Genomic DNA, 26750 nt, shown 5'->3' with positions numbered 1-26750 from the left:
GACCCAGATGTCTTGAAATTTATCCAGTTTACTAAACAGACTTAATGTTTTTTGCTAGCTGAATCCTTCAGTTTATACTAATAGTTTCTTTTATGTTTCCCAAGGAGATGAACTTCAAACAGTAATGTAAACCATTTTTCAGTCAATTCTTACCAAATGAGGATGCATCCCTAGTTTTATAATTGTGAAAAGAAAAAATCAGGCTTATTTTTTTCTCAGGAGATCTTCAAAGATCAGCCCTTCTCCCTGTTTTTACTACTCTCTTTAGCCTGGTCAACTTCAGTCTTTCTCCCAATACCAGAGAGTTGAAAGTTTTCACAGCTTATCTCAATAATTCCATTGGTGAAATTTGCAAAGTGGCAATTGGGAGCAACTTTTCAGTATTAATAACTCAGTTTCATAATGAGATTAGTCTTTCTTTAGTCAGGCAGTCCTCATTCTCTCTAACTCTGTTTCATTCATTTCTTCTTCAATTGCTGGTTAATATCCAGAGACACACATTGCATCTCAAAGAGTATGGCTTTGTGGAGGAAATATATTTGAATAATCTCTATTCCCAGCAAGTAACTTGTCTTTGTTATCCTTTACAACACTGATTCTAACATCCTGTCTACACTGCTATTATAACTGAATCAGGACCTCATTAAAACTCTGCTAAAAATTATATAATCATTAGAATCTGACTATGTTCAATAACTGGGCTGAAACCTTGAACTCAGGTCTTTAACCTAGTTGCAGGGATTCTATCTTAGAACTTCCAGATTGATTGAAATGTAGGAGTGTGGTGAACATATCTCCAATATGGTCATAGATGAGATATAGGTGGGGCCTAGTAGAGCCATTAAAATATTTCATTTTTAAAACTGCTACACACAGGAGTTCTCAGACTTTTGTACTGGGGACCCCTTTCATATAGCAAGCCTCTGAGTGCGATCCCCCCTTTATACATTAAAAACACTTTTTTATATATTTAACACCATTATAAATGCTGGAGGCAAAGCAGGGTTTGGGGCGGAGCCTGACAGCTCGTGACCCCTCATGTAATAACCTCATGACACCCTGAGGGATCCCGGCCCCCAGTTTGAGAACCCCTGTACTTCAGTGTTTAACTTATTTACAAAAGCTATAACTAGAGATGAGTGAGCTCCAAAAATCCCTCTTTGGTGAGCAAGATATTTTTTTTTAATGTACTTAGTAGACTACAAGTAGTCTACTGCTTAATGAAATGTAATAGAAAATTATAAAGTTGTGGGAAATACACACAAAAAATATCTTAGGATATAACATTCTAGGGAAAACTGGCGAGGACTAGAGGAGGGAGTGGAGAGTGGCGGAGCCTGATCTCTCTCTCAGCTAGTATGAGGAATGTCTATGAACATAGGGAATATTTTATGGAAACTTTAGTTGGAGTAACATATGTAAGAAAAACAAATAATCACCCATCTGTTGCCCTAATAAAGCTAAAAACAAAGCTGAAGCCGTACTGCAAAGTAAAGCATCCTTAATACTCATATGGTGAGAAACAGCTAAGTTCCATGTATAAATTGTCAGCTGTGTTTGCAATTATATTTTTCTTTATATAAACATTTCCAAATGTGTGCTGAAGTCTTTTAGAAAGTGACATAATTGACCCCAGCCATAAGGGGGTCAGGGACCAGATTCTTTACTTTGATCCAGCCCCTTCGCGTTGCTTTGGCAGTATAAAGAGGCCAGAAAGCAGTTGTCCCAGCCAGTGTTCCCTCTAATTTTTCCCACATACGTGCAGAATGAATTTTGTTATGTGCACCAGTATGGAGGTGATATGTGACACTGTGGCAGCTCTGGGACTGGGGCTGGGGGATAGGCGCCCCTTTCCTGGACAGTCCCAGCTGGTCGGACTCCCTGAGCATGACCGCTCAGCTTACAGGGAACTTAGGTCCCAGCCAAAGATTTTCCTGGTATGCGGGAGTCTCATTAACATTGCTGTTGGACTCTTTTGCACTTGACTGGATTGTTTAAAAATATATAATATACATAGCAGATCTTCAAAGGACACTGATGCTTTGGATGGATGTTTAATTCTCTTGAAACTTTGCTGGTTGGGTTCTCCCCCATGTGCAACCTCCCCAACTTATTTCTTTCATCTATAGTCTGTTATATTCACATATTGTACTGAGAGATGCTATACCTCACATACATTAATAAAATTACCTTCTTCTTTGAGTGATGGTCCCTATTGTATTCCACTGAGGGTAATGCGCATCTGCTCAAAGCCGGAGCTTTTGAAAATAGTAGTGTCCATCAGTCCATGCATGGGCCCTTGCACTACCTCATGGTTTCGCCTGAGGTGATAAAGGGCAGGGTGGACCAATCATGTCTCCAGTTCCTTCTCACTGCATGCATGGTCTGACTCAGAGCTCCTGCTTTCTTCTCATCCTTGGTGACATATTTTGCTGAAAATCATTTTATTTCTCTCTTAGCTCAGTATTTTTAAGTCTTATACTGTTTCTGAAAGAATTTGTGGGATTCCTTGTTTCTGAAAGTTCTACAGGTTCTCTGGACTTGGGATATTGCTCCTACGGTTCTCCTTCTACTAAGCACTTTCTTATTTTATTTTAAACACTTGTTATATTTTAAACACTTGTTTTTTGGTGGTGTTTTTTGTTTTTTTTAAATTGTAAACGGATGCCGCTTTGGTGTTTTTCTTCTCTCCCTCCGTCCAGAGCCCTGGTCTGGGTACTGGACTATGCAAAAGAGGCCAGAATTCAAGATCTGCTCTTCCTGTCCTTGCTTGTTCTCTCTCAATGACAAGCCCCAACGTTGTGTCTTCTGTTTAGGGGAAGCCTACGCTACTTCCAGGTGCACATTCTGTCTCTCCTTCCCTGGCCGTCCATGGGAAGGCAGAGTTCTCCATTTAAAAAAGCACTTCCTGGAGGTCGTGGGGGGCCACAGTTGGACTCTGGCTGGAGGATCCCTCCGTACATCACCCAGAATAATTGAAGAGTGAACCTCTTGCTGTGGAGACACAGTCCAACTCCGCTGGTACGAGTGCTGTGGATCCCACATTGGGGCCTAGCTATAAGCTATGGAAGCATGCATGGAAGTATGGCAATATGTCTTGCTCCAAGCCCAAGAGAGGACTACTGACCAAGAAGGGGCACATCATTCCAGGGTTCACAAAAGCTATAAGAAATCACGGTGTTTTCCAGATGCTTTGGTTCACAGTTCAGACCCACAAGGCTTGGAACCAACACCCTCAGTGTCTGGGGCACTGTGGGTACTGATGCAAGTGACTTTACTGGCTGCAGCACCACCTGCAATTTCAGTCACCTGGATTCCAAGTATACTCAGCTCTAATGCAGAACTGCCCGAGCGGTTTGTGTTGCAACTGGGACAATCTCCACAGGCACAGGTACCACGTCCTACAATGAAGTCTCAGTCCTCGGCATCGAATTTGCTGCCATTGGGATGTGTCCATATGGTACCACCCTCTCCATCCAGACTGCCAGCATTGCCGGACTCTGATTCCTTCTCAGGAGCAGAGGGAACTGGTCATTCTATTTAAGCTGCCACCCCCTCTCAGGGGGCAAAGTTATCATAAAGTCCAGCCAACACTGTGACAATACCCTTTCTTCCCACAAATGAAAAGACATTAGTATCCGGCTCCTTGGCACCACAAGTGCAAAAGCAGAATCAGCCAGGGTTGGCCGTATTGGAACTCATGGGCCCAATATTCACCATCAGTACCATCCCGTTTGATACAGGGGGAATCCCTAATGCCGATACTCTGCCTCTCACCAAGAAGACACTCAGAACTGGGATTGAATGATGCCTCGATCAGCCTATCCCCATTGGTACCAGCGGAGCTGGAAGGATCCTGATCATTGTCCCTGGACAAGCCCATGGCATCAACACCTTGCTCGCTAACAGACAAGGGAGGTTACTTACCAGTAATCATTCTTCCTATCTTCCCCAACCATCATAGTCATAATGGACACATCATTCAAAGGCTGAGGTGCCCACATGGCAAAACACATAACCCAAGGCACTAGTCAACCAGAGAAGTCAGAATGCACATCATCATCCTGGAGCTATGAGCAGTTCGCAGGGCATGCCGTGCTTTCCTAACAACTGTCCGCTTTCAACATGTCCTCATCATGTCGGACAACACCACTGTTATCTTACACAAACAATCAGGGAGGCACGTGATCTCCTGCAACGTGTGTGGAGGCCATATGCCTCTGGAAGTGGTGCATGTCAAATTACATACTCCTTTTGGTAACCTAAGTCCCAGAAACTCAGGATGTGATTGCCAATACCCTCAGCAGACACTGAGTGGGAGTTGCACGATTCAGTAGTCATGAACATCTTCAGTTGATGAGGAACCCCGATCAGGGACCTCTTTGCATCTCACCAATGCCAAGTGCATCCAGTATTGCTCGGGGGGTGGATTAGGCGCCCATTTGCAGGGGAACACCCTAACTAGTCAGACCAGTTTAACTATGCCTTCCCACTACTGCCTCTTGTACCATCTGCTCTGAACAAACTCTTCCAGGCTCCCCAGTGCACGTTACACACTGTGTCCTGTGTTCAGCACTGCTCATCTAAATCCAGGAATCTGCTCCCTAACATTAAATATGGTAGACCACTGTTTCTTCCAGCGCTGAAAATAGTTTTTGTATTTACGCCTTATCACAAAAAAACAAGGTTCACACAGCTGCCTCTCTTATATCAGTGAGAGCACAAGGCTGCTGAGTTCTTGACACCTGATGTCAAATGTGGCAGATGTCAGTCAAGAGAATCTTTGTCTTAACATTTTTTGTTTATCTAAAGACTTGTAATCTTTGAAGTATGTGAGAAATTCAATTTTAACCTTCCTTTAGGTTTGAGCTAACCTTTATCAAAACCCCAAACCTGGTAATTGCTGCTCTTCTGCACAACCATACTGTCAATTAACGTCACTAGTAGTGTATTAGTAACTTTCCTTATGTTCTGCATATCCACTGGAGTAGTGAGAGCTGCCTGTCCCAGTTCACAATTGCTGAAAATAAAATAAACCAATCTAAACCAGAGAGAAATTGTATTGACAGCACCAACAACTGGAATGGGATCAACTACAATCTCCCTATGGCTACATCATGTTATTGATCCGTGAAGTTTGTCCATTTTATATAAACTGAAGGCAGAGATGTCAGTTTATCAGGAACTAGGTTCAAAAGGTCAAAACTGTACTATGTCTGTCTTTATCAGAGGGGTAAAATTATTTTAAAAATTCAGTTTTCAAAGGATCTTAATACCACCTATTCCTTATTCTTCCTCCAGCAGGCTGCAGCTGTTGTGAATTGTAAAGACCCCACTTATTGTCTGTAACTAATTGTTTAAAGTTTCAAAACCCTTTCTTAAATTAATCAGAAAGAATTATCTATATAGACTCGTGTTCAAACTCACCATCTCATCTCTAGCTGCTGCATGCTTCCTACTCTGTATCCTGTGCTCCGACAATTGAGAAATGAGGATGTAGACAAACCTCTGATCTCTTTTAGAATTTAAGAAAAAATTTCATGCCATGACTTCGATGTTAGCTACAAATTTTTGTCCTGGCCATTGTTTTGGGGTGACAGTCAGTTTACTTTATCTTTTTTTAGTTGGAAGAATGGATCAGCAGTATCCAATACCTAGGCAACCGTAACTCAGTTCTGTAGTGGCAGCATGCTATAATCATACCGTCATCATTAGGACATCTTAGTGTTTGTGGTCTCCTAATTCAGTTATCTGATTTTTTAAAGATACATTTGTCTTTTCATACTTCCCCTTCATTTTGTCACAACAGCTCCGAGTTTGCATAGCCTGTACTGTAGGTAGGTACTACACAAGTTGGATCTGGAAATGAAGACCGCCATAAACATGAAACCCCCAAAATACTATTTATGCAATCACATTTCAAAATTAGCCTCAATTCAAATATTATAATTTCCTGAGTGGAAAACGCCAAAATAATTGCTTTTATTACCTTACAGCCATATAAGAGCTCTTAAAATAGTTTGTAACATGTTACAATTGTAATAGTGTACTGGTAAAAACAAGGTACTAAAGACAAATGATATAAAGAAAATGTGCTCAGAGTTTGGAATTGAAAAGTATTTTAAAAACTGTTTCTACCAGATTGTAACACATTTGAGATGTCCACACATTTGACTTCATGCTTTCAAAAAAGCTACCGTACTGTTCTTGAAAGATCAAAAAGCAATAATTCGATGCTGTTTAATATAGAAATCTCATGTTACTTTTCAGTCAAAGATCACCAAAGTGTTATTGAGAGGATGAAATAAGGCAGACTCTTATTATTTATTTGGATGTTACTATACTTACTATCTCTTGAAACGTATGCTTTGCAGGCATTATTATTATTATTATTATTATTTTATTTTAAAGAAAGTGCCTTAATTTTTAGGGCTAAATAGTTCCTAGACCGTACTCAGCATGATGTGAGTAAAGAGGAGTAAGGCTTCTCCTGCTCAACTGAGTAACAGCTATTCAGATTACAGCTCCAGTCATAGGTGGACAGAAGGAGCTACTCACCCAGTCTTGTCAAACCTCATGAATAAGTGGGCAGAGAATGATGGGGGGTGAGAGGAGCCTTGGCTGTGTGTTCCCCCTGCTTGCTGACTCTCTCCTCTGCCACCTCCTGTCTTGCCAACCCAGGGTACAAAAAGGAAGACGGGCTTCTAAGATGGCATAGCTATTTTCCATCCCTTACCTGGGTCACTGAACAAAGACTCAAAGAGCAGTAAAGTTTTTAAAATGATACAGACTTAGAACAGTGTTTCTTAAACTGGTGTCGCCGCTTGTGTAGAGAGAGCCTCTGGCGGGCCGGGCCGGTTTGTTTACCTACCCCATCCACAGGTCTGCTGGAAGCGGCTGCTAGTAAGTCCCTCAGCCCATGCCGCTTCTGGCAGCTCCCATTGGCCTGGAGCAGCAAACCATGGCCAGTGGGAGCCACGATTGCTTGGACCTGCGGATGGGGCAGGTAAACAAACTGGCCCAGCCCGCCATGGGCTTTCCCTACACAAGCGGCTGCCCCAGTTTGAGAAGCTCTAGACTAGAAGAACATAACTATTTTCACTGCTGAAGTACAAATTCATTATATAATCAAATATACCCAAAATGTCACATCTTCCTCTTTAGGAAAAAGAAAAAAAAAAGCCCACACTCTTCTTTTTAAACCTAAGTATTTTGAATGTGTATAAGGAACATGCTAGAATGAAGGTTATTATAGAATGATGTAATGTAGAAAGTGTGATAATGAGGGTGGAAAGGAAAAATCTTATTTGGACTGTACTACTAGTTTTCTTATTAAGAACAGGATCTTAAAAGAATGTAGGAACAATTTTATAATTGTCTATAGAGACTATATGTATTAAGTTTAAAAACTTTTATAGATATTCTTATAGCCTCATAACATTATATAATATTCCAGAAGAAGAAAGTTAAATACATGCTGTGACTAGAATTTATTCCTAGGATATCCTAATTTAGTGAGAAAATAAAATAATGATATTAGTTTTAAGAGAGGTCAGATTGGGATGATTTTCCTCAATTTTTTTCTGTATATGCCTGTTTTTCCCCAAAGGAGTGTACGTTTACATGCTTTCATGTTGAAATAATAGAGGGAGATACATGTAATGTGTTAATGAACTTTTCCACTGTTTTATGGCAGAGGGACTCCATGAAAGATGACAGAAGAAGTTATTGTTATAGCAAAGTGGGATTACACCGCACAACAGGACCAAGAACTTGACATCAAGAAGAATGAGCGTCTTTGGCTGCTGGATGATTCCAAAACATGGTGGAGGGTAAGAAATGCAGCCAACAAAACGGGATATGTGCCATCAAATTACGTGGAACGAAAGAACAGCTTGAAGAAAGGCTCCCTGGTTAAAAATCTAAAAGACACATTGGGTAAGTCCGATGGTATTTTTGCTGGGGTCTAATAGAACCGGTAACTCTTAAATTAATTTTTAACATCCTAATTTGTCTTAGAAAAAATTAATGCTCTGAGGGATTTTGTTGTTCTCATACTGAGGGGTAGTGTTCAGTGTTGCAGAAAAAAAATATTTGATGTAATCAGTAAAGATTTCTCTCACATCCGTGTGAAGGTTAAATAAAACAAGAAACATTTTTTTTCTTTTCAGATGCCACATGTTCATAATGATAGTGCTTGATTTTTTTCATTAACTTAAGAGCATTTTCTGACTCTTCTATTCTCAAAGAAAGTACAAGTGGAAGCATGGAATTGAATATCAGAATATTTCAGCCACTATCTATATCTGCCCATCAGTTCCTCACAGGAATGCATTAGCCACATAAAGAAAAGTATAACTGTTTACATTTTTAAGAACTTAGGTTGTGTTTTGGGGAGGTGTATTTGGAAATTAGGTAATACATTGTATGCACATGTTTAATCTTTTCACTACTAAATTCTTTGCTTTCATTTGCAAAATACTCTTGCAGTCTGAATAAGAAACATTCTGTATTGGATTAAGTACAATAGTGTAAATCTTGAAAGGGTTTTACTGTGAAATTAAAACACTTAACTGGGGCACTGTTGTGTTGTGTTTTTAAATATGACTCACAGAGGGCCTTATATATGCAATGTCCTTTAATACCCAGTATGTCCTCCCTGTGAAGGTACTTATATATTGTGATCAAGTCACCTCTGTCGTCTTTTTGATAAGCAAAACAAATTGAGCTCCTTAAGTTTCACTGTAAAGCATAAAGCATTGTCTCTAGCTCTCTAAACATTTTTTTCTCTTTTCTGCATCCTCTCTAATTTTTCAATATCCTCTTTAAAATATGGATGCCAGAACTGAACACAGTTTTCCAGTATCAGAGCTAAAATTATCTCTTTCCTCTTCACAATTCTGTTTATACATCCAAGGCTCACATTAGCCCTTTTGCTCATCTCCTATGATCCCCAAATCCTTTTCAGAGTCACTGCTTTCTAGGATACAGTTCAGTTCTGTAGCAATGGCTTGCACTTGTTGCATCTAGATGTATAACTTTGCTTTCAGCTATATTAAAACATATTTTGTTTTAATGGGCTCAGACTACCAAGTGATCCAGGTTACTCTTTATGACTGCCTTGTCCTCATCATTTACTCTTCTAGCACTCTGTATCATCTGCAAATTTTGTCACCAGTGCTTTAATATTTACTTCTAGATCTGCGGTTCTCAAACTGTGGGTCGGGACTTGAAAGTGGGTCATGACCCCATTTTAATGGAGTGGCCAGGGCTGGCTTAGACTTGCTGGGCCCAGGGCTAAAGCCCAAGCCCCACCACCTGGGGCCAAAGCCCGAGGGCTTCAGTCCTGGGTGGCAGGGCTCACGTTACAGTCCCCCTGCCCAGAGCAGTGGGGCTTGGGCTTTGCCCTCCTCCCGAGGGCATTGGGGCTTGGGTTGACTCAGGCTTCTGTCCCCCTCTCCTGGGGTCATGCAGTAATTTTTGTTGTCAGAAGGGGGTCGCGACGCAATGAAGTTTGAGAACCCCTGTTCTAGATCATATATTAAAATATTAAGTAATGTCAAGCCCTAGTACCAGTCCCTGCAGAATCCCACTAGGAAGGCCCCCAGGATTCCCCATGGATAACTACTTTTTGAGATCCATCAGTTAGCCAGTTCTTAATCCATTTAAAGTGTGCTCTATTGGTATTGTGTAGTGCTAACTTTTTAGTCAGAATGTTATGCAGTATTAAATTAAATATCTTACAGAAGTCTCAGTATAGTAGAACTTCAGAGTTACTAACACCTCAGGAATGGAGGTTGTTCATAACTCTGAAATGTTCGTAACTCTGAACAAAACATTATGGTTGTTCTTTCAAAAGTTTACAACTGAACATTGACTTAATATAGCTTTGAAACTTTACTACAAAGAAGAAGAATGCTGCTTTCCCTTTATTTTTTTAGCAGTTTACATTTAACACTGTACTGTATTTGCCTTTGTTGTTGCTGCTGTTGCTCTGCTACTGCCTGACTGTATCCTTCCAGTTCCAAATGAGGTGTGTGGTTGACTGGTCAGTTCATAACTCTGGTGTTTGTAACTGTGAAGTTCTGCAGTATGTTACATCTATGCAGTTATCTTTGTCAACCAAACTTATAATCTCATGAAAGAATGAAAACATGTTTGTTTGACAAAAACCTATTTTCCATAAAATCATGTTGATTAATATTAATTACATCTATCCTGTAATTCTTTGTTATTAATTTCTCAGCTTTTCATTGTTGATGGAATTCCCCTGATGTCTTTAGCTTCCCTTATCAATTTTCTGCACTTCATAATGTCTGATTTATATTAACATATTTTTCGTATGTTATACATTACTGTTTTATTTCTAATTGCACCTGGCACTTCACCACTGAACCAGGATGGTCTTTTAGCGAAAATTGTCCCCTTTCTGAATTATAGAAACATGGCTTTTTAGCCATCTAATAACTGCTCTTAAAGAACTCCCAATTTTCATTCACATTTTTCTGCCTACATTTTTCCTCACAATTAATTTTTCTCATAATTTTCTTTGGTTTTGGGAAATTGGCCCTTTTGAAGCACCAACTATATAGATTGCAGTTTGCCCATATTGAATGTAATTAGGTCATGATCACTGGTCACTAGGCAACCACCAACTTCCATTCCAGTGATTGATTGATCTTTATCCATTATAATGAATTTGAAAATAGACTTGCCTCATGTTGGGGACAATATCTTTTATGTTATAAAATTATCTATCATTTTCAGAAACTTTAATGATGTTTTACCACTAGCTGCATGAGATCTCCAGCATGTCGCCCAAACTGAAGTGCCCCATAAGAACACAATTTTTCATGTTTCAGTTTGTTGCTATAAATCTATCACACAGATTAAATGCCTCTTTCTCAGATGAACTATGAATAAGATTAAATGTTTCTCCAAGGATCACTGAAGGAAATGATGCTTTTATTAATTTTTGGCATAGATTTTAAGGCCACAGTGAACCATTATGATTATATAGTTCGGACCTCCTTTATAGTATGGACCAAAACCCCCTCACTCATTAATAACTTGAAATGAAGTAAACTATAAATCCAATCAATCCAGTAAAGGATATACTGAAATCACGGGTATTCTGGATTTTGACCTTACCAGATTCTATGGAGAGTTTGCTTACTGTGCATGATTTTTATGTAGGTGGGTATATATGTATATGTTGTCTTTGTCAGAGTGTGTATGTTGTCAGTGGGTCAACTTCCAGATGCGTCAGTAAGCACACCTGTATCCCTGATCCACCAAGATATGTAAGGTAGTACCATCATATTTTAACAGCTGTGGTGAGAGCAGTAAAATGAGCTAAAATGAGTAAAAATCACTAAAGTTGACCGGACTGTAGGCTAGTCAAATGTTATTTAGTAGCTCATTCTGCAGCCAGGCCCTCCCTCCTACCAGAGTACTTTGTCTCTGGCTCTTGCATTTCATCTTGATTTTTGTAGCTGCATTATCCAAAAGAAGTATGGTTGTCTTGGTGGTTCATTGGTAGAGTTGCAGTCATAGATGTATCTGGGATCATCAGGATTAAGACCTTGCATTGTCAACACAAGTAGATAGAGAACCAATTTAGGAATTGGAGAGCAGGGATAGTGTGCTCATGTTGACTCTTTCTGCTGAAGAGACATCTACATTCTACAAAAACTGGAACCTCTACATTGCTTCCACTTTCAGCTCTAAACATACAAAGTTAAAATAGTTCAGTCTGGTGGTGATGAAAGTGGATCATCGTCATCAGATTCTAATTCAAAGAATTAGAAGGAGTGAAGTCTCCTAGCAATTTAAAGATGGAAGAAGGCATTTCTTATCACTACTACTACAACTCAGCCATGCAGCATTAGGGATGAGTCCAGGGTGTGTACCATTTTTTTTGAATAGGGACAGACTTCTTCAATGATAGGATTTAAGCGTCCTCACCAGTCATTGAAACTTTTCTCCCTCATGATCAACATCACATCAGTCTTGCCTAGATTTATTTCCAGCTAGCTATTCTTTTTCCAAGTGTTCTCTTGCAGACTGTAGCCATCTTGATAGCATTGGCTGTATCTATAGAAAATATTAGTACAGCAGGATATCATTGACATAATGTTGAAAGACAGTCCATAATGTCTTGTTACCTCTCCATGTGATCTCATATACTGAAGAGGAGAGGAGATGGGATTGATCCCTGTTTTACTCCTCAGATGAAGGATTTGGGGGAAGAACAACAGCTGGCTGTTGCCACTCTGTGAGCTCTATTAGAGAGGAATGATTGGTGCTATTGTAGTGTTACTCCAACTATGTAAAGCAGGTCATCATGATTTTATATTGAGTCCCATATCCAAAATAAAAGAACTTGAAAGAGAACTCAGTGTATACATCTTGTTTTATTTTCATTGAGTACATTTCATTTATGTCTTATATATGATCAGATGAAATATTTGAGACTGTAAAATAGTCACAAACCTAGCATTATGGGCCTAATCCAAGCCTATAAAGTTAACTGCATTTTCATAAAAATAAAATATGTTCAGTAAAATAATCGATTACTGAGAAATGAAACCCTTGGGCTAAGGAATGTTTTCTGACAAAGAAAATGAAGACATTACAATTTCTAAAGAAAAGTTTCTACAAAAAGCCAAGGAAAATATTCTGAAACTGTTGTGAGCAAGTTAATGAAAAAAGAAATATCATGGTACTCATTTATTGCCTGAAGCAGGAAACGTGAAGGTAGAGAAATATATAATAAAGCATTGTGGTGGATACTAGCACAACTCCCATTGTAGGAGTGCTGTTGAAGGATGAGAAAGAGATTCCAGATTAGCAATTATTTTCAGGAATTTGAGGAGAAAAATAATCTTTGTTTTTTAAAATGCTTCATAGAGACACTTTCCCTTTACCTTACTTTGCCAGATGCAGATGATGATCCCTTGATCTGATCATATATTAAATGTTCAAAGCAGTACTGAAAGCAAAATTGTTGTATAGTGCCATGCCAGTGAACTTCAGTGCTAGGTGGCAAATGGAACAACATGTATTCACATTTATCAATTTATAATTACATGTAGTGTATTGTAGCCTTGTGTGAAGTATATCTTATTAATATGTGAAATCTAACATATACCCTACCACTTAAAGGATTTGCCACTGTAAGTCTGAGCAGAACAATTTCTTATAAATCATAATTTACTATACGTTTTTAAAGTCTTCTGTAGAATACATAGAATTACAGTAAAATACTGTAAAATTGAATAAACTGAAGTCCCAAGTGGTTTGATCCATGTTTTTAGGAAGAACACTACTGAATTAATTCTGTTTTTGTTGTTACAGTAGCACCAAAATGTGCTCGGTCCTGTACAATGTATGAGAAGTAGTTCCAGATCAGAGTTATACTCTAAATAAATCATATTAATTCTATTAATTTAATATAAAACCTTGTACTGCAAGGTTTTAGGAACAGTTTGTTGCTATAAATCTACCACAGAGATGAAATGCCTCTTTCTCAGATAAACTATGTGTAGATCTGTTTTTTAGGATTAAGGACACTTGCCCAGGCCAGGGAACAGACCAGTTTATCGTTTCTTAGTGATTTCTTGTGAAGACTTCTGTTACAACTTCATAGTTAAAATTGCTTTGAGATTTGCACTTAAAGCTGAATTAAAATCCTTTTGTTTTATAATTTAATGATTGAATTTTGTCTTCAAACTTAGAACAATAACTCATCATTGGATAATTGCATTTTCTGTGTATTTTGTATTAGTGAAATATCTATTACCTTTAGTAGAGGAATCCTTTTTAAAAGCTCCCTTTTTGAAATATTGCTTTCTTTCTTTTCCTCACATTTGTTTCGGTTTCTGAAGCTACACCATGGTACCCATGAAGACTCAAATTTTATTACTATGTGTGTGCAGGTACACCTCAGATCTGGTCAACCTTGGAAATTAAATAAATTTTTATCTCCTTATTTAGGATAACCTAAATAGGTTTTGACAAGATTAGCTGATGGCACTGTCATGCTTCTTTGGTGTAATGATAGTAGAACTAAAAATGCAGAAACATCTTTCTATTATTGCTGTTTCCATGTTTCTTCTAGTATCATAATTTATTTGGAGATTTTATTTGGCACCTTGAGCATGACATTTAATCTCTCTGCTATTCAGTTCTCATCTGTAAAAGGAGGATAGATTTAGGTAGCGCAAAAGGCCTCCGTCAGGATCAGGGCCCTGTTGTGTCACATGCAAACATGTAAGCAGACAGTGGGATGGCATGAGCAAACTGATCAGAGTGAAGGCATGTATTTTTAAAAATATTTGTGTTATTCTATGATTACTTAGTTTTAGGGATGATATTGGGGTGGGACACTTGAAGTTGGAGTGGGTGAGAAACTGAGGGAGACGGAGGTAGAGAGAGTAACAATTCACAGCTGGAGAGTTGTGATTATTGGCAGAATGAAGGATGACCAGCAATCAGTGGGAGAATGGGAAATCAGTCTTTCTAAGTTGAGTGATTATGTGAGCTGGACGTGAAGGTTCCACCAAGCTATTGGAGAGGGGTGCCTGTTGGACCTAGTGCCCCATGTAGATTCCTATCAATTTGGTGAGTGTAACAGTGGGGACAGGAAATCCCTCACTTCCCCCATGTCCTTAGATGCAGCTGTTGCTGACTGATTTAATGAAGGTTTTCTGAAGTTCTGTGGAATTTTCTCAATTATTTTTAAGACCCTTTTGTCCACAAAATCCACAGTTCCATTAATCAGTGACTCCCGACCAACATACGGCCTATGTAGGCAGAACCAGACCATTTGAACCACTGGCAGAGAGGGCATGTCTAGCCACACTGAAGATCCTGTCAGTGTTTCATTCTGCTTCCGTAGCTGCAAGAAAGCTTTAAGCAGACCTTCTGCTGCAGAAAAGAAAGATCACACACGCCCCCACCCTCCAAAGAAACGAAAAAAGAGCTTGTTTAGGTATAGACTTTTATTCAGTAGTACCCAGTTGTGCCTCTGAGCTTCACTTCTCACTCCCTTTTGCTGGAGATCTAAGGGTCCAGTTCCTCTCCACTGCTGGGACTCCATTGGTGCTCCTGGCCTATCTCTACGGAGTGCAGCAAGGAGGAGAAAGACATGAAGGTAAAAAACATGTGTTCTTGCTCCACCCCACTGGTAAAGTACCCAAATGGTCTCTGCATTTATAGCAATGAGGAGGAACTTCGAATAATTAGCTTGTGCCAGAGGTCCTCAAGGTGCCCTCCCCTAGATCAAAGTGCTGACGCAGGAGTCCTTCACCAGCATTTTGGTCCAGAGTATATCAATACTCATTGTCTTAAGAGGGTTTAAGACAAGAAAGAGTTCTTGCAGATACAGGAGCCCTTGGGTAGCCGCATGGTAAGACAGAGAATTTTCAGTTTAAACAGGAACCAGGAGGTGGAAAAGCCTTTTCAGTGAGAATTCTGTGATTTCTTAAGAAAGTAGTTTTAATTCTAGATCAGTTTAGATCAGTGGTGAGCACCCTGCAGCCTGTGGGCTGCACATGGTCCATCAGGGTAATCCGATGGTGGGCCACGAGACAGTTTCAGGCATGGCCACCCGCAGCTTCCAGTGGGCACGGTTCACTGTTCCCAGCCAGTGGAAGTGGCGGCCAGCACATCCCTGCAGCCTGCTCCACTTCCCACAGCTCCCATTGGCCAGGAATGGTAAACCACAGCCACTAGGAGCTGCGGGTGGCTGAACAAATGTAAACAAACTGGCAGCCTGCCAGCGGATTATCCTGACAGGCAGCAGATTGCCTACCACTGGTTTAGATTCTAGATCTGCCTCTAGAGGAAACTTATAAGAAAGACCAGGTCATGCTAATTAGCTAGTTTTTGGGTGGTCTCACATGAAGAACACCACTATTCTGAAGGCATCATCTCCACTTGTGTGCATTTAGGAAGGCTTCCACCAATTTCTCGTTTTAGAACTTGGCTGAAATTTCGAGCAGTGGTGCAGGAAATGTGATCTCTTTCTGTGTCTTCTATATTGTAGATCTTGGAGTTCTTCCAGGATTTTTGAACAAGAACATCACAATTTCAACCTTAAAATGTCAAGTGTCTGCATTCTTTAGCATCGTTACCTCTGTAGGCAAGAAAAGATATAAAACATTTCCTCAGAACTGCATCCTTAAATCATCCTTCTAAGATTCATTGAGCTTTTCCATGGGACCTTAACTTGGTTCTTTTATGCCCTGACGTGTCACATTTCTGTGAGCCCCTCAAAAAGTAACTATTCATTTCATTGTTATTAATTTGGCCTGTCTGGTCACCATCTGTTCCTCCCAGATGGTATCAGAGTTTGGTGCCTTTTCTACTGAAGAACATTACTGCACAGTGATAAAGTGGTTCTTTGAACAGACCCCGCCTTCATACCAAAAATTAACTCAGTGTTTCAGAGAGAGCCTGTCACAGATTGACAGAATTGGTGCTATACCCGCAGCTCTGTAACAGTCTCTATGAGGAACCCCTTCAGTATGTCAGATCTCTGGGCCTTCCACACACCTGCTTCACATCATGAGCTCTGTTTAGCGAGTCCAACTGAGACAGACTCCTGATGGAGACTTGTACGTTCTTCAGGGATTAATGCACCTCACCAAGCATTTGCAGCAACACTCCCACAGCATTGTCAGAACAGTAGTGTTTATTCGTTAACTGGAACACAGTATATGAAGTCATTAGGATAGAATAGAGAAATGAAGGGTAAAGTATAGTCCATTCTGGTTAGCTGAGAACCCAGCCAAGGTGTCTATCCATCTGACCTCATTTGTCAGAATCAAGGTAAGAGCCCTGGCTCCTTTCAGCAGCCAGATCTTAACCCTCATCTCATACCTCTCTAGGCCTTTGATTTTGAGCTGGGGGATTGTTGTTCAGCTTCCCTAAGAAGAGTTAGGGAAGGCCCTCTGGGTTGTTGGTTGTTAGGTGCCAGCATCCTGGCGAAAGGGTTCACCATTGTTTGTTTTCTCAGGTGCTCCATTAATATGGAGACAAATGCGTAGACTCCTAAGCGATACCCACACCAATGTCTCTTCACCTGACTTGAAAGCAAACGGTCCCGTTCCACTCACTGGGTAACAATGAAGCACATAGGGGAAACTGAGACATAGAGTCCTCATAAAAATATTCCCATGTCATCACAGAGTCCAAGTGATTGTGTTCCCCTTTTGCCTAAATTTATGTCATTCAATAGAGAAACTCTGGCATTCTTTGGATATATATGGAGCATTCAAGATCTATGTACATCCCTAGCTAAATCTAAATCCAATACTCTAGCCATTCTCTTCCATCTGACATCTGAGAGAGAGAAAGTATCTAAATCTGCTGTTTCCAGATGACTGAGATGATGCATCTACATGAAGCCTACAAGTTAAGGAGTCTCTCCAACAACAAACATCAAGCTTACTCACTCAGAGCAGCACCAGCCTCCTTGTCCAAGAGGACTTATGTTTCATATGAGGAGATCTGAAGGGCAGCCACTTTGTCCATTCATGCCTTCCTAAAGTATTATAAGCTGGATATTCAGACGTTATGGGCCTCTGTAGGGAGGAAGGCTATGCTGTAGCTTTCAAGAAGCAGAGAAGTAGTTTAGGACCATATATACTTTGATTTGACTCAAGGAGTGTTGCTATGAAAATCCCAATAGTTGCTGGATCTGTGGACTTTGTAAATGAAAGGGAATAGGAAAATTTATATTGCCTAACGGAAAAATTCAGTTCTCTGAGTTATGGGGTCTACAGATCTGAGCCTTCCTCATTGAAGTATATCATATGTTGGTGAGATATATTTACACTTAAAATTCCTTCATTGTTCTTACCAGAGAAAATAATTAAATTTATAACTATTTATAAGGATCATCATCCCCAGGAGAAATTTTCCTTCCTGTAGAAGCTACTTTAATTGATGGATTCTTGAGTGTGGCTGGTTGTGTCCTTCCCTGTCAGTGACTGACATGTCTGGTTCTGCCCATGTAGTGATGAATAGCCTGAGTCTTGGTTAACAGATCTATGGACCTTGTAACTCAAAGAGGAAATTTGTGGTAAATCAAGATAAATTTTCTTATATTTTCCCTACTTCCTGGGGACTTTGAGAATAATTAATGTATGTGGTGCTCAGATCGTATAGTGTTGAGTGCCATATAACTAAACTAAATAGTCTGGATTTTTTTTGTTAGCATGCTGTGGTTCCAAAATGTGCAGTTTTAAAGTATTGAGGATTAATAGTTGTAGTAAAGCTTTGTGGCTCTAGGGGAGTGGTGGGCAACTGCGGCCGTGGGCTGCTTGCAGCCCATCAGGGTAATCCGCTGGCAGTCTGCCAGACAGTTGTTAACATTTGCACGGCCACCCGCAACTCCCAGTGGTCACGGTTCGCTGTTCCTGGCCAATGGGAGCTGTGGGCAGCCTTGCAAATGTAAACAAACTGTCTGGTGGCCTGCCAGCAGATTACCCTGATGGGCCGCAGGTTGCCCACCGCTGCTCTAGGGTGTCTGACATCTCTTTCTGTGAAATTGCTAGGGTTTTAAATCACAGTTTTCAGTCCTCGTGACTCCAGGTTGTGATACAGACTGTATGGCATGAGGTCTTTTTATATCTAAAGACTTGATTCACACCTGGTCTCTTGACAGAACAGCTGTCTTGTCTGTTTTTTAAATGTACATTTTGGTCCTAAGAAAATCCTCTTTTTTTAGTCAACGTTTATGGACCTTGTCTTTCAAGTACAAATATTGGTACTGAATTGAGTAATTGTATAATTCATGTATTATCTAATTAGTTGGCTAGACTCAGACTTGTAGATCTTTAATTAGTCTAAAGTGAAATCCCTGCAAGCTGCATGGGTGCTTTTTAAAGACATCATAATAGAGGCCCAACTTCAGTGTATACCCCAAATTAAGAAACACAGTAAAAGAACTAAAAACGAGCCACCGTGGCTTAACAACCATGTAAAAGAAGCAGTGAGAGATAAAAAGACTTCCTCTAAAAAGTGGAAGTCAAATCCTAGTGAGGCAAATAGAAAGGAGCATAAACACTGCCATATTAAGTGCAAGAGAGTAATAAGAAAAGCCAAAGAGGAGTATGAAGAACAGCTAGCCAAAATCTCCAAAGGTAGTAACAAAATGTTTTTTAAGTACATCAGAAGCAGGAAGCCTGCTAAACAACCAGTGGGACCCCTTGATGATCGAGATACAAAAGGAGCGCTTAAAGACGGTAAAGTCCTTGTGGAGAAACTAAATGGATTCTTTGCTTCAGTCTTCATGGCTGAGGATGTTAGGGAGATTCCCAAACCTGAGCTGGCTTTTGTAGGTGACAAATCTGAGGAACTGTCACAGATTGAAGTGTCACTAGAGGAGGTTTTGCAATTAATTGATAAACTCAACATTAATAAGTCACCGGGACTAGATGGCATTCACCCAAAAGTTCTGAAAGGACTCAAATGTGAAGTTGCAGAGCTGTTAACTAAGATTTGTAACCTGTCCTTTAAATCGGCTTCGGTACCCAATGACTGGAAGTTAGCTAATGTAACACCAATATTTAAAAAGTTCTCTAGAGGTGATCCCGGCAATTACAGACCGGTAAGTCTAATGTCAGTACCAGGCAAACTAGTCGAAAAAATAGTTAAGAATAAAATTGTCAGACACATAGAAAAACATAAACTCTTGAGCAATAGTCAACATGGTTTCTCTAAAGGGAAATCGTGTCTTACTAATCTATTAAAGTTCTTTGAAGTGGTTAACAAACATGTGGACAAGGGGGATCCAGTGGACATAGATTTCCAGAAAGCCTTTGACAAGATCCCTCACCAAAGGCTCTTACGTAAATTAAGCTGTCATGGGATAAAAAGGAAGGTCCTTTCATGGATTGAGAACTGGTTAAAAGATAGGGAACAAAGGGTAGGAATTAATGGTAAATTCTCAGAATGGAGAGGGGTAACTAGTGGTGTTCCCCAAGGGTCTGTCCTAGGACCAATCCTATTCAATTTATTCATAAATGATCTGGAGAAAGGGGTATCTGTGTTTAATTCCTGAGTATAGTGGGTGAATGGAAAAAGTCATGAGGTACTGTTTTGTTATTTTGGAGACTAGTTTATTTTGATTGTATCTTTCAAACAGTTAACATCTTATCCTCAAATTAATTTTATATGCATTTAATTTATAATCTTAAGATTGAAATCATTGATACTACATGTATTTTTATTGGTTGGCTTTTCTGGCATGCCCACAGCATGCTAGACATTGTATAAATTACAAAAGAACGCACATTCCCTGACCCACATTGCTTTCATTTAAATTATGCCTTTATTGTATTTTGGTGATGTTGCATTAAAACATCTTTAGTGGAATGTGATGGAATGTTTATTATTATTTTGTACTGACAGCAAGTATTTAAATGCCATCTTTCACTGTAATATCTGGATGCACAACATAGTTTGTTACAAGCTTTCGCACAGTATTTTTATTAAGTTCATTGAGTGGAATTCATCTAGAGAACTTAGTTATAGTGGTGTTTGATCCATAGGAATCTTTTAAATAATATTCCTTGCCATATTTTAGTAGGATTGTGACATGATTTAAACCAGTCTGATTGCAGAAATGTCTGAATAATTTCACATTGAGGTTTCAACAAGGTCTTCTAGCTTTCTGATTGATATGGCATGTCTGTACCTGACATAATGAACTTCCTGAAGAATATACACAATTATCTTTATTAGGACTGTAAGCCTCCATTTCTATATCATAAATAGAGTTGGCAATTTCTGGAATTTACCGCAGCATACTTCAAACAGAATGCTATTTTTGGGGGTGTGAGAGAATAAACTGTCAAAATATTGAACACAATGTGTAGACATTTAGCCTCTGAAAACTCATTAAGAAACTGTTGGGTTTTTCCCAGCCTGAGGATATGCTAAAATATGTTCCACTCTCTTTCTCTCTCTCTCTCTCTCCCTCTCCCCTCCCATGTGAAAGGGTTCTGTGAGTGTAATAAACTGCTATTCTTCACACTTGTTCACTTCCTGATCAATTCTAATTGCTTTTATTAATGCCAACCATTTTTTCAGTGAAAATGTGGTCTCCAAACTATAACCAGCAAAAACTTTTAGACATCCACTTGTGATTGACAGTTGAAGCAGTTTTTAAGCAGAAAGTGTCATTGAGATGAGTTTCTCTAAAAGAAATATCAGAGGGGTAGCCATGTTAGTCTGGATCTGTAAAAAGCGACAAACGGTCCTATGACACCTTAGTATATAAGGTCCCTAAGAGAAGGGCACCAAAGGAGGGTGGGGGAGGGGTGGTGAATGAAAAATATTCCAAATAGCTAAAATATCTGTTTGATTTAAAGGAGAATGTTAGTTTCTGACTAGAAATTGAGTTATTTGGCTTTGGGATGTTCATCTACTATTCATTTCTCTTGACTCCTTCCCTATTAAAAGCTACAAGAAATACTGCATTTAAATTTGACATCTAAGTGCTGTCTAATGGCTATGTTAATCTCCTGCCAATCTCTTATATTTGTTAAGTAGTGTATTACCCCACATCAGGGCCATGGTGAGAAGTCATATCTCAGGCCTAAACAATAGGAAGACTGTGGTTTTACTCAGGGCCTTCAGTAAGGCCATTTTTCTTGTCAGAAATCCTTGTATATCTGTCTAGATTACCTGATATTGAATAATAGCTAAAGTTAAACCTCTTCTCTGGAGGCCTTCGTGCAGGGTCCAAATTAAGAAATAATTTTAACTACTCGAGATACAATTATGCAGGCCCTCATATTGAATCCTTATGACTAGACTAGAAAAATTTCAATTAAAATATGTTTTGTCTGAATTTGTTTCATCAAAATCTAATTGTCCTGCATAACCATGTTGATTTCAGCTAAATTTGCCAGAAACCAGATAGGTTTCTGATGGAAACCTGCCTGCCAGACAAATTTCCTAGTGAAACCTGCCTGGTTTCCTGCGTTTGCCTGCCTGGCTCCTTGGCAGCCTGCTTGGTGACTTTCCAGAGAGCTTGGGCTTCCAGCTCTTTGGCAATCTGGGCTCTCAGGGTCCTTGGCTCCCAGAAAAGACAGTAAGAGAACAGTAATTCTATTTTTCAGAAAAAATAGAATTTTTTTATTTTCTTTCCAAATCAGAACAAACCAGATTTCTAAATCTCAAAAGACTCTGTGAAGCGGAATTGCCGTTCTCTGTGCAGCTCTACTTTTGACTGTGAAAAGAAAGTTGTATTCTGATTCAGAAGTCCAGACAATATGAATTCCTGGATAGGCTGAGTAATATGGGAGCAGTCCATTTTCTGAAGTAAGAAAAAGCTTTTAGTATATCTAAATATAGAGAACAGATGTAAAACAAAGTAGTAGTTACTGTTTGATGCATGGGTCGGCAATCTTTCAGAAGTGATGTGCCAAGTCTTCATTTTATTCACTCTAATTTAAGGTTTTGTGTGCCAGTAAAACATTTTAACGTTTTTAGAAGGTCTCTTTCTATAATCTATAACTAAACTATTGTTGTATGTAAAGTAAATAAGGTTTTTAAAATGTTTAAGAAGCTTCATTTAAAATTAAATTAAAATGCAGAGCCTCCCCGGACCGGTGGCCAGGACCCGGGCAGTGTGAGTACCACTGAAAATCAGCTTGCGTGCCACCTTCAGCACGCATGCCATAGGTTGCCTACCCCTGGTTTGATGTTTGTTTTAGCCACGGGTGTCTATCTGATTATCTTTATCAGACATAGGTTAATTTTAGTTGGTTTACAACTGTACAAGATCATATGCTTGACGGTACAATACCTTCACAAGAAAATGGATAAAACTGTAATGCTGTTATTAATTGAATAACTAGCTCTGTACTACTATGAAAGATGAACTTATTCATGTATAAGAAACATAAATCATAGCAAAGTATTGTCAAAAACTTGTCTTGGGGGGAAAAACGGGTTGCATTTGCTCAACAGCTTTTGCTACCAAATTTGCAGATAAGCATTACACACATTGTATTACTTTTAGATAAACTGACTTTATATAATATGGGAAAGAAAGGGACACCACAAAATTGAAATCTAGTAATTTTTAAACAAAGAGTTAAAAGTAGGTTCAGGTAATAGAGCTACTCCTGAATTCCTATTTTAAAAGTTTACTATTGAAATTGTTATCTCCTGCTGTTTTTGAAAGAGCCACACAGACAACTAGAGAAATTAATTGCTGTCAAATGCAAAAAAAATAGTTTTATATCTAATCTCTCTAGTACTTGTAACAGTAAACGGTTTTTTTAAATGTTCAGACCTAACTGATTTTTAAATGGACACATTTTTAAGCAAGTTCAGTGTCTGTTTTGAAATTAACATTTTGGAAGTATTTTGGCTAGCATTTCAGGATATTGTCTAAGCTATGTTTTCCCCTCTCCTTTACCCCACCCTTCTATATTTTTGTTTTCTGCTGATACCAATCGTTTCTCCCACAGCCTTCCCACCAGCCAGAGGTCCTGGTTTAGGTTTATTCTTTTTCCTGGAATTGATTTGATACACAAATGAACTATAGAAACTGAATCATTCACCCACTCTGTTTGTACGTGATTTCCACACGTTAAACATGTGGTATTTTGCACAGGCATATTGCAGTCTATGAGTTTAGGTGGCAGGTGAAGAATGAAATTTCTTGCAATAGCTATACATTATTCAAGTTTTTTCTTTCGATGTGTCTTGATGTAGAATTGTGACTTCTGTATGGTGAAAGTTAGTATGTTTGGATAAAAGTAATGGTTTATTTAAAATATTCCAGAAGACACAAAAATATTTAATTAGTCATGGCCTGAGAAAACTGACGCTCTCCAGAGGGATCTAACAGAGTGAGATGAATGGACTGTAAGATGCAGATGAAATTCACAAATGCCAGGTAATTCACACTGAAGAAAATAGTTTGAACTACTTAGGAGTTGACCAGAGCATAGACAAATCACTTAGCCATTGGGACAGGAAAGAAGGTTTATTGTATTTTCAGTGTCTTCAGTAAGAAGAGGATTCAGCATTTAATGATAGCTTCGAATGTGTGGGGAGCATGAGTGGTGTGGGAAGCATAGTTTTGTCAACAGTAAACAGAAAATGGGGATGCTTTTAGAGGAAAAAGAAACTTTAATGTTTGAAATTAAACTTCTCAGAGTATTTGTGAATATAATTTAGGAAATAATTTTGTGGTTTTCACGTTTTAGACAAGATGACTAAAGATCTCTTCAATCTCTGGTTTCTATGATGCATGTTAAGTAGCTCAACTTGAAATAGAAAATAAGATTATAGGTTAAACAAATTTGGGGTATTGATTAGGACAAGGGAGATACATGGCATAGTCACTTCAGTGTTTCTGCTCTTCTGTTTATCTGAATTAGTAGAAATAGTCAAAGTGCAAAAATGTGATAACTCATCATCAGTAACAACCAAGAAGACAAATATTCAGGAGTATGAGAAGACTTAGTAAATATAGACTTGCTTTGTAAATGTGCTTTTGTTTAGCAAAAATATTAGGTAGTATAAACTATAATTAGAAAATGGAACATAAATCTGAAGAAAAGGATGTGTTTGCCTGCTGCTAGAACAGAATTGCCAGATACGTGATGAAAATCACAGGTTCTTCTTCCTGATATTACCTCCACAGAGGCCAATTGCAGATACTGCAGGCCTAATCATAGAATCTCTTTTGAAGTTACATTTGATGAATGTGATGTTTGTCGAGCTCTGCCTTCCTTGGGATCAAGGACATGCTACCCTCACTCTGAACTCAAGCATATAAATAGCCCAGGGGTAGGCAACCTTTGGCACGTGTGCCAGAGGCGGCACACGAGCTGATTTTCAGTGGCACTCACACTGCCCGGGTCCTGGCTACCGGTCTGGGGGCTCTGCATTTTAATTTAATTTTAAATGAAGCTTCTTAAACATTTTAAAAACCTTATTTACTTTACATACAACAATAGTTTAGTTATGTATTATAGACTTATAGAAAGAGACTTTCTAAAAATGTTAAAATGTATTACTGGCACGCGAAACCTTAAATTAGAGTGAATAAATGAACACTCGGCACACCACTTCTGAAAGGTTGCCGACCCCTGAAATAGCACATCCTAATGGTCCCCCAGCTCCTCCCTGTCTGCCAGGTACCTCCGTTTCCCTTGTGTTGTGTTAAGAACGGCCGTACCGGGTCAGACCAAAGGTCCATCTAGCCCAATATCTGTCTACTGACAGTGGCCAATGCCAGGTGCCGCAGAGGGAGTGAACCTAACAGGCAGTGATCAAGTGATCTCTCTCCTGCCATCCATCTCCATCCTCTGATGAACAGAGGCTAGGGACACCATTCTTTACCCTTCCTGGCTAATAGCCATTTATGGACTTAGCCACCATGAATTTATCCAGTTCCCTTTTAAACAATGTTATAGTCCCAGCCTTCACAACCTCCTCAGGTAAGGAGTTCCACAAGTTGACTGTGCGCTGTGTGAAGAACTTCCTTTTATTTGTTTTAAACCTGCTACCTATGAATTTCATTTGGTGACCCCTAGTTCTTTCATTATAGGAATAAGTAAATAACTTTTTCTTATCCACTTTCTCAACATCACTCATGATTTTATATACCTCTATTATATCCCCCTTTAGTCTCCTCTTTTCCAATCTGAAGAGGCCTAGCCTCTTTAATCTTTCCTCGTTTGGGACCCTCTCCAAACCCCTAATCATTTTAGTTGCCCTTTTCTGAACCTTTTCTAGTGCTAGAATATCTTTTTTGAGGTGAGGAGACCACATCTGTACACAGTATTCGAGATGTGGGCATACCATGGATTTATATAAGGGCAATAATATATTCTCAGTCTTATTCTCTGTCCCCTTTTTAATGATTCCTAACATCTTCTTTGCTTTTTTGACCACCTCTGTACAGTGCGTGGACATTTTCAGAGAACTATCCACGATGACGCCAAGATCTTTTTCCTGACTCGTTGTAGCTAAATTAGCCCCCATCATATTGTATGTATAGTTGGGGTTATTTTTTCCAATGTGCATTACTTTACATTTATCCACATTAAATTTCATTTGCCATTTTGTTGCCCAATCACTTAGTTTTGTGAGATCTTTTTGAAATTCTTCACAATCTGCTTTGGTTTCAACTATCTTGAGTAGTTTAGTATCATCTGCAAACTTTGCCACCTCACTGTTTACCCCTTTCTCCAGATCATTTATGAATAAATTGAATAGGATTGGTCCTAGGACTGACCCTTGGGGAACACCACTAGTTACCCCTCTCCATTCTGAGAATTTACCATTAATTCCTATCCTTTGTTCCCTGTCTTTTAGCAGTTCTCAATCGATGAAAGGACCTTCCCTTTTATCCCATGACAGCTTAATTTACCTAAGAGCCTTTGGTGAGGGCCTTGTCAAAGGCTTTCTGGAAATCTAAGTATACTATGGATCCCCCTTGTCCACATGTTTGTTAACCCCTTCAAAGAACTCTGATAGATTAGTAAGACACGATTTCCCTTTACAGAAACCATGTTGACTATTGCTCAACAGTTTGTTTTCCTATGTGTCTGACAACTTTATTCTTAACTATTGTTTCAACTAATTTGCCCGGTGCCGACATTAGACTTACCGGTCTGTAATTGCTGGGATCACCTCTAGAGCCCTTTTTAAATATTGGCGTTACATTAGTTGTGCAGTAGTGAGAAAAGCGGTTAATTCTAATT

At 39.2% G+C, this 26750-nt stretch overlaps 1 protein-coding gene across 5 annotated transcripts in view; it reads left to right on the top strand.

Annotated features, from left to right (window-relative positions):
- Positions 1-26750, top strand: part of NCK2 (NCK adaptor protein 2) — a 170051-nt gene that overhangs the window by 104554 nt on the left and 38747 nt on the right. For all 5 annotated transcript variants that reach the window (XM_030569699.1, XM_030569669.1, XM_030569684.1 and 2 more), the window contains one exon: positions 7697-7938. In XM_030569699.1, the coding sequence (XP_030425559.1) occupies positions 7713-7938 (226 nt within the window). In that variant the 5' untranslated portion in view covers positions 7697-7712. The remainder of the gene's footprint in view (positions 1-7696; positions 7939-26750) is intronic.

The sequence above is a fragment of the Gopherus evgoodei genome, chromosome 1, assembly GCF_007399415.2.
Source record: "Gopherus evgoodei ecotype Sinaloan lineage chromosome 1, rGopEvg1_v1.p, whole genome shotgun sequence".
NCBI classification, from domain to species: Eukaryota; Metazoa; Chordata; order Testudines; family Testudinidae; genus Gopherus; species Gopherus evgoodei.
Note: the sequence above shows the minus strand (reverse complement) of the source record. Positions and strands in the feature narration are given on the sequence as shown.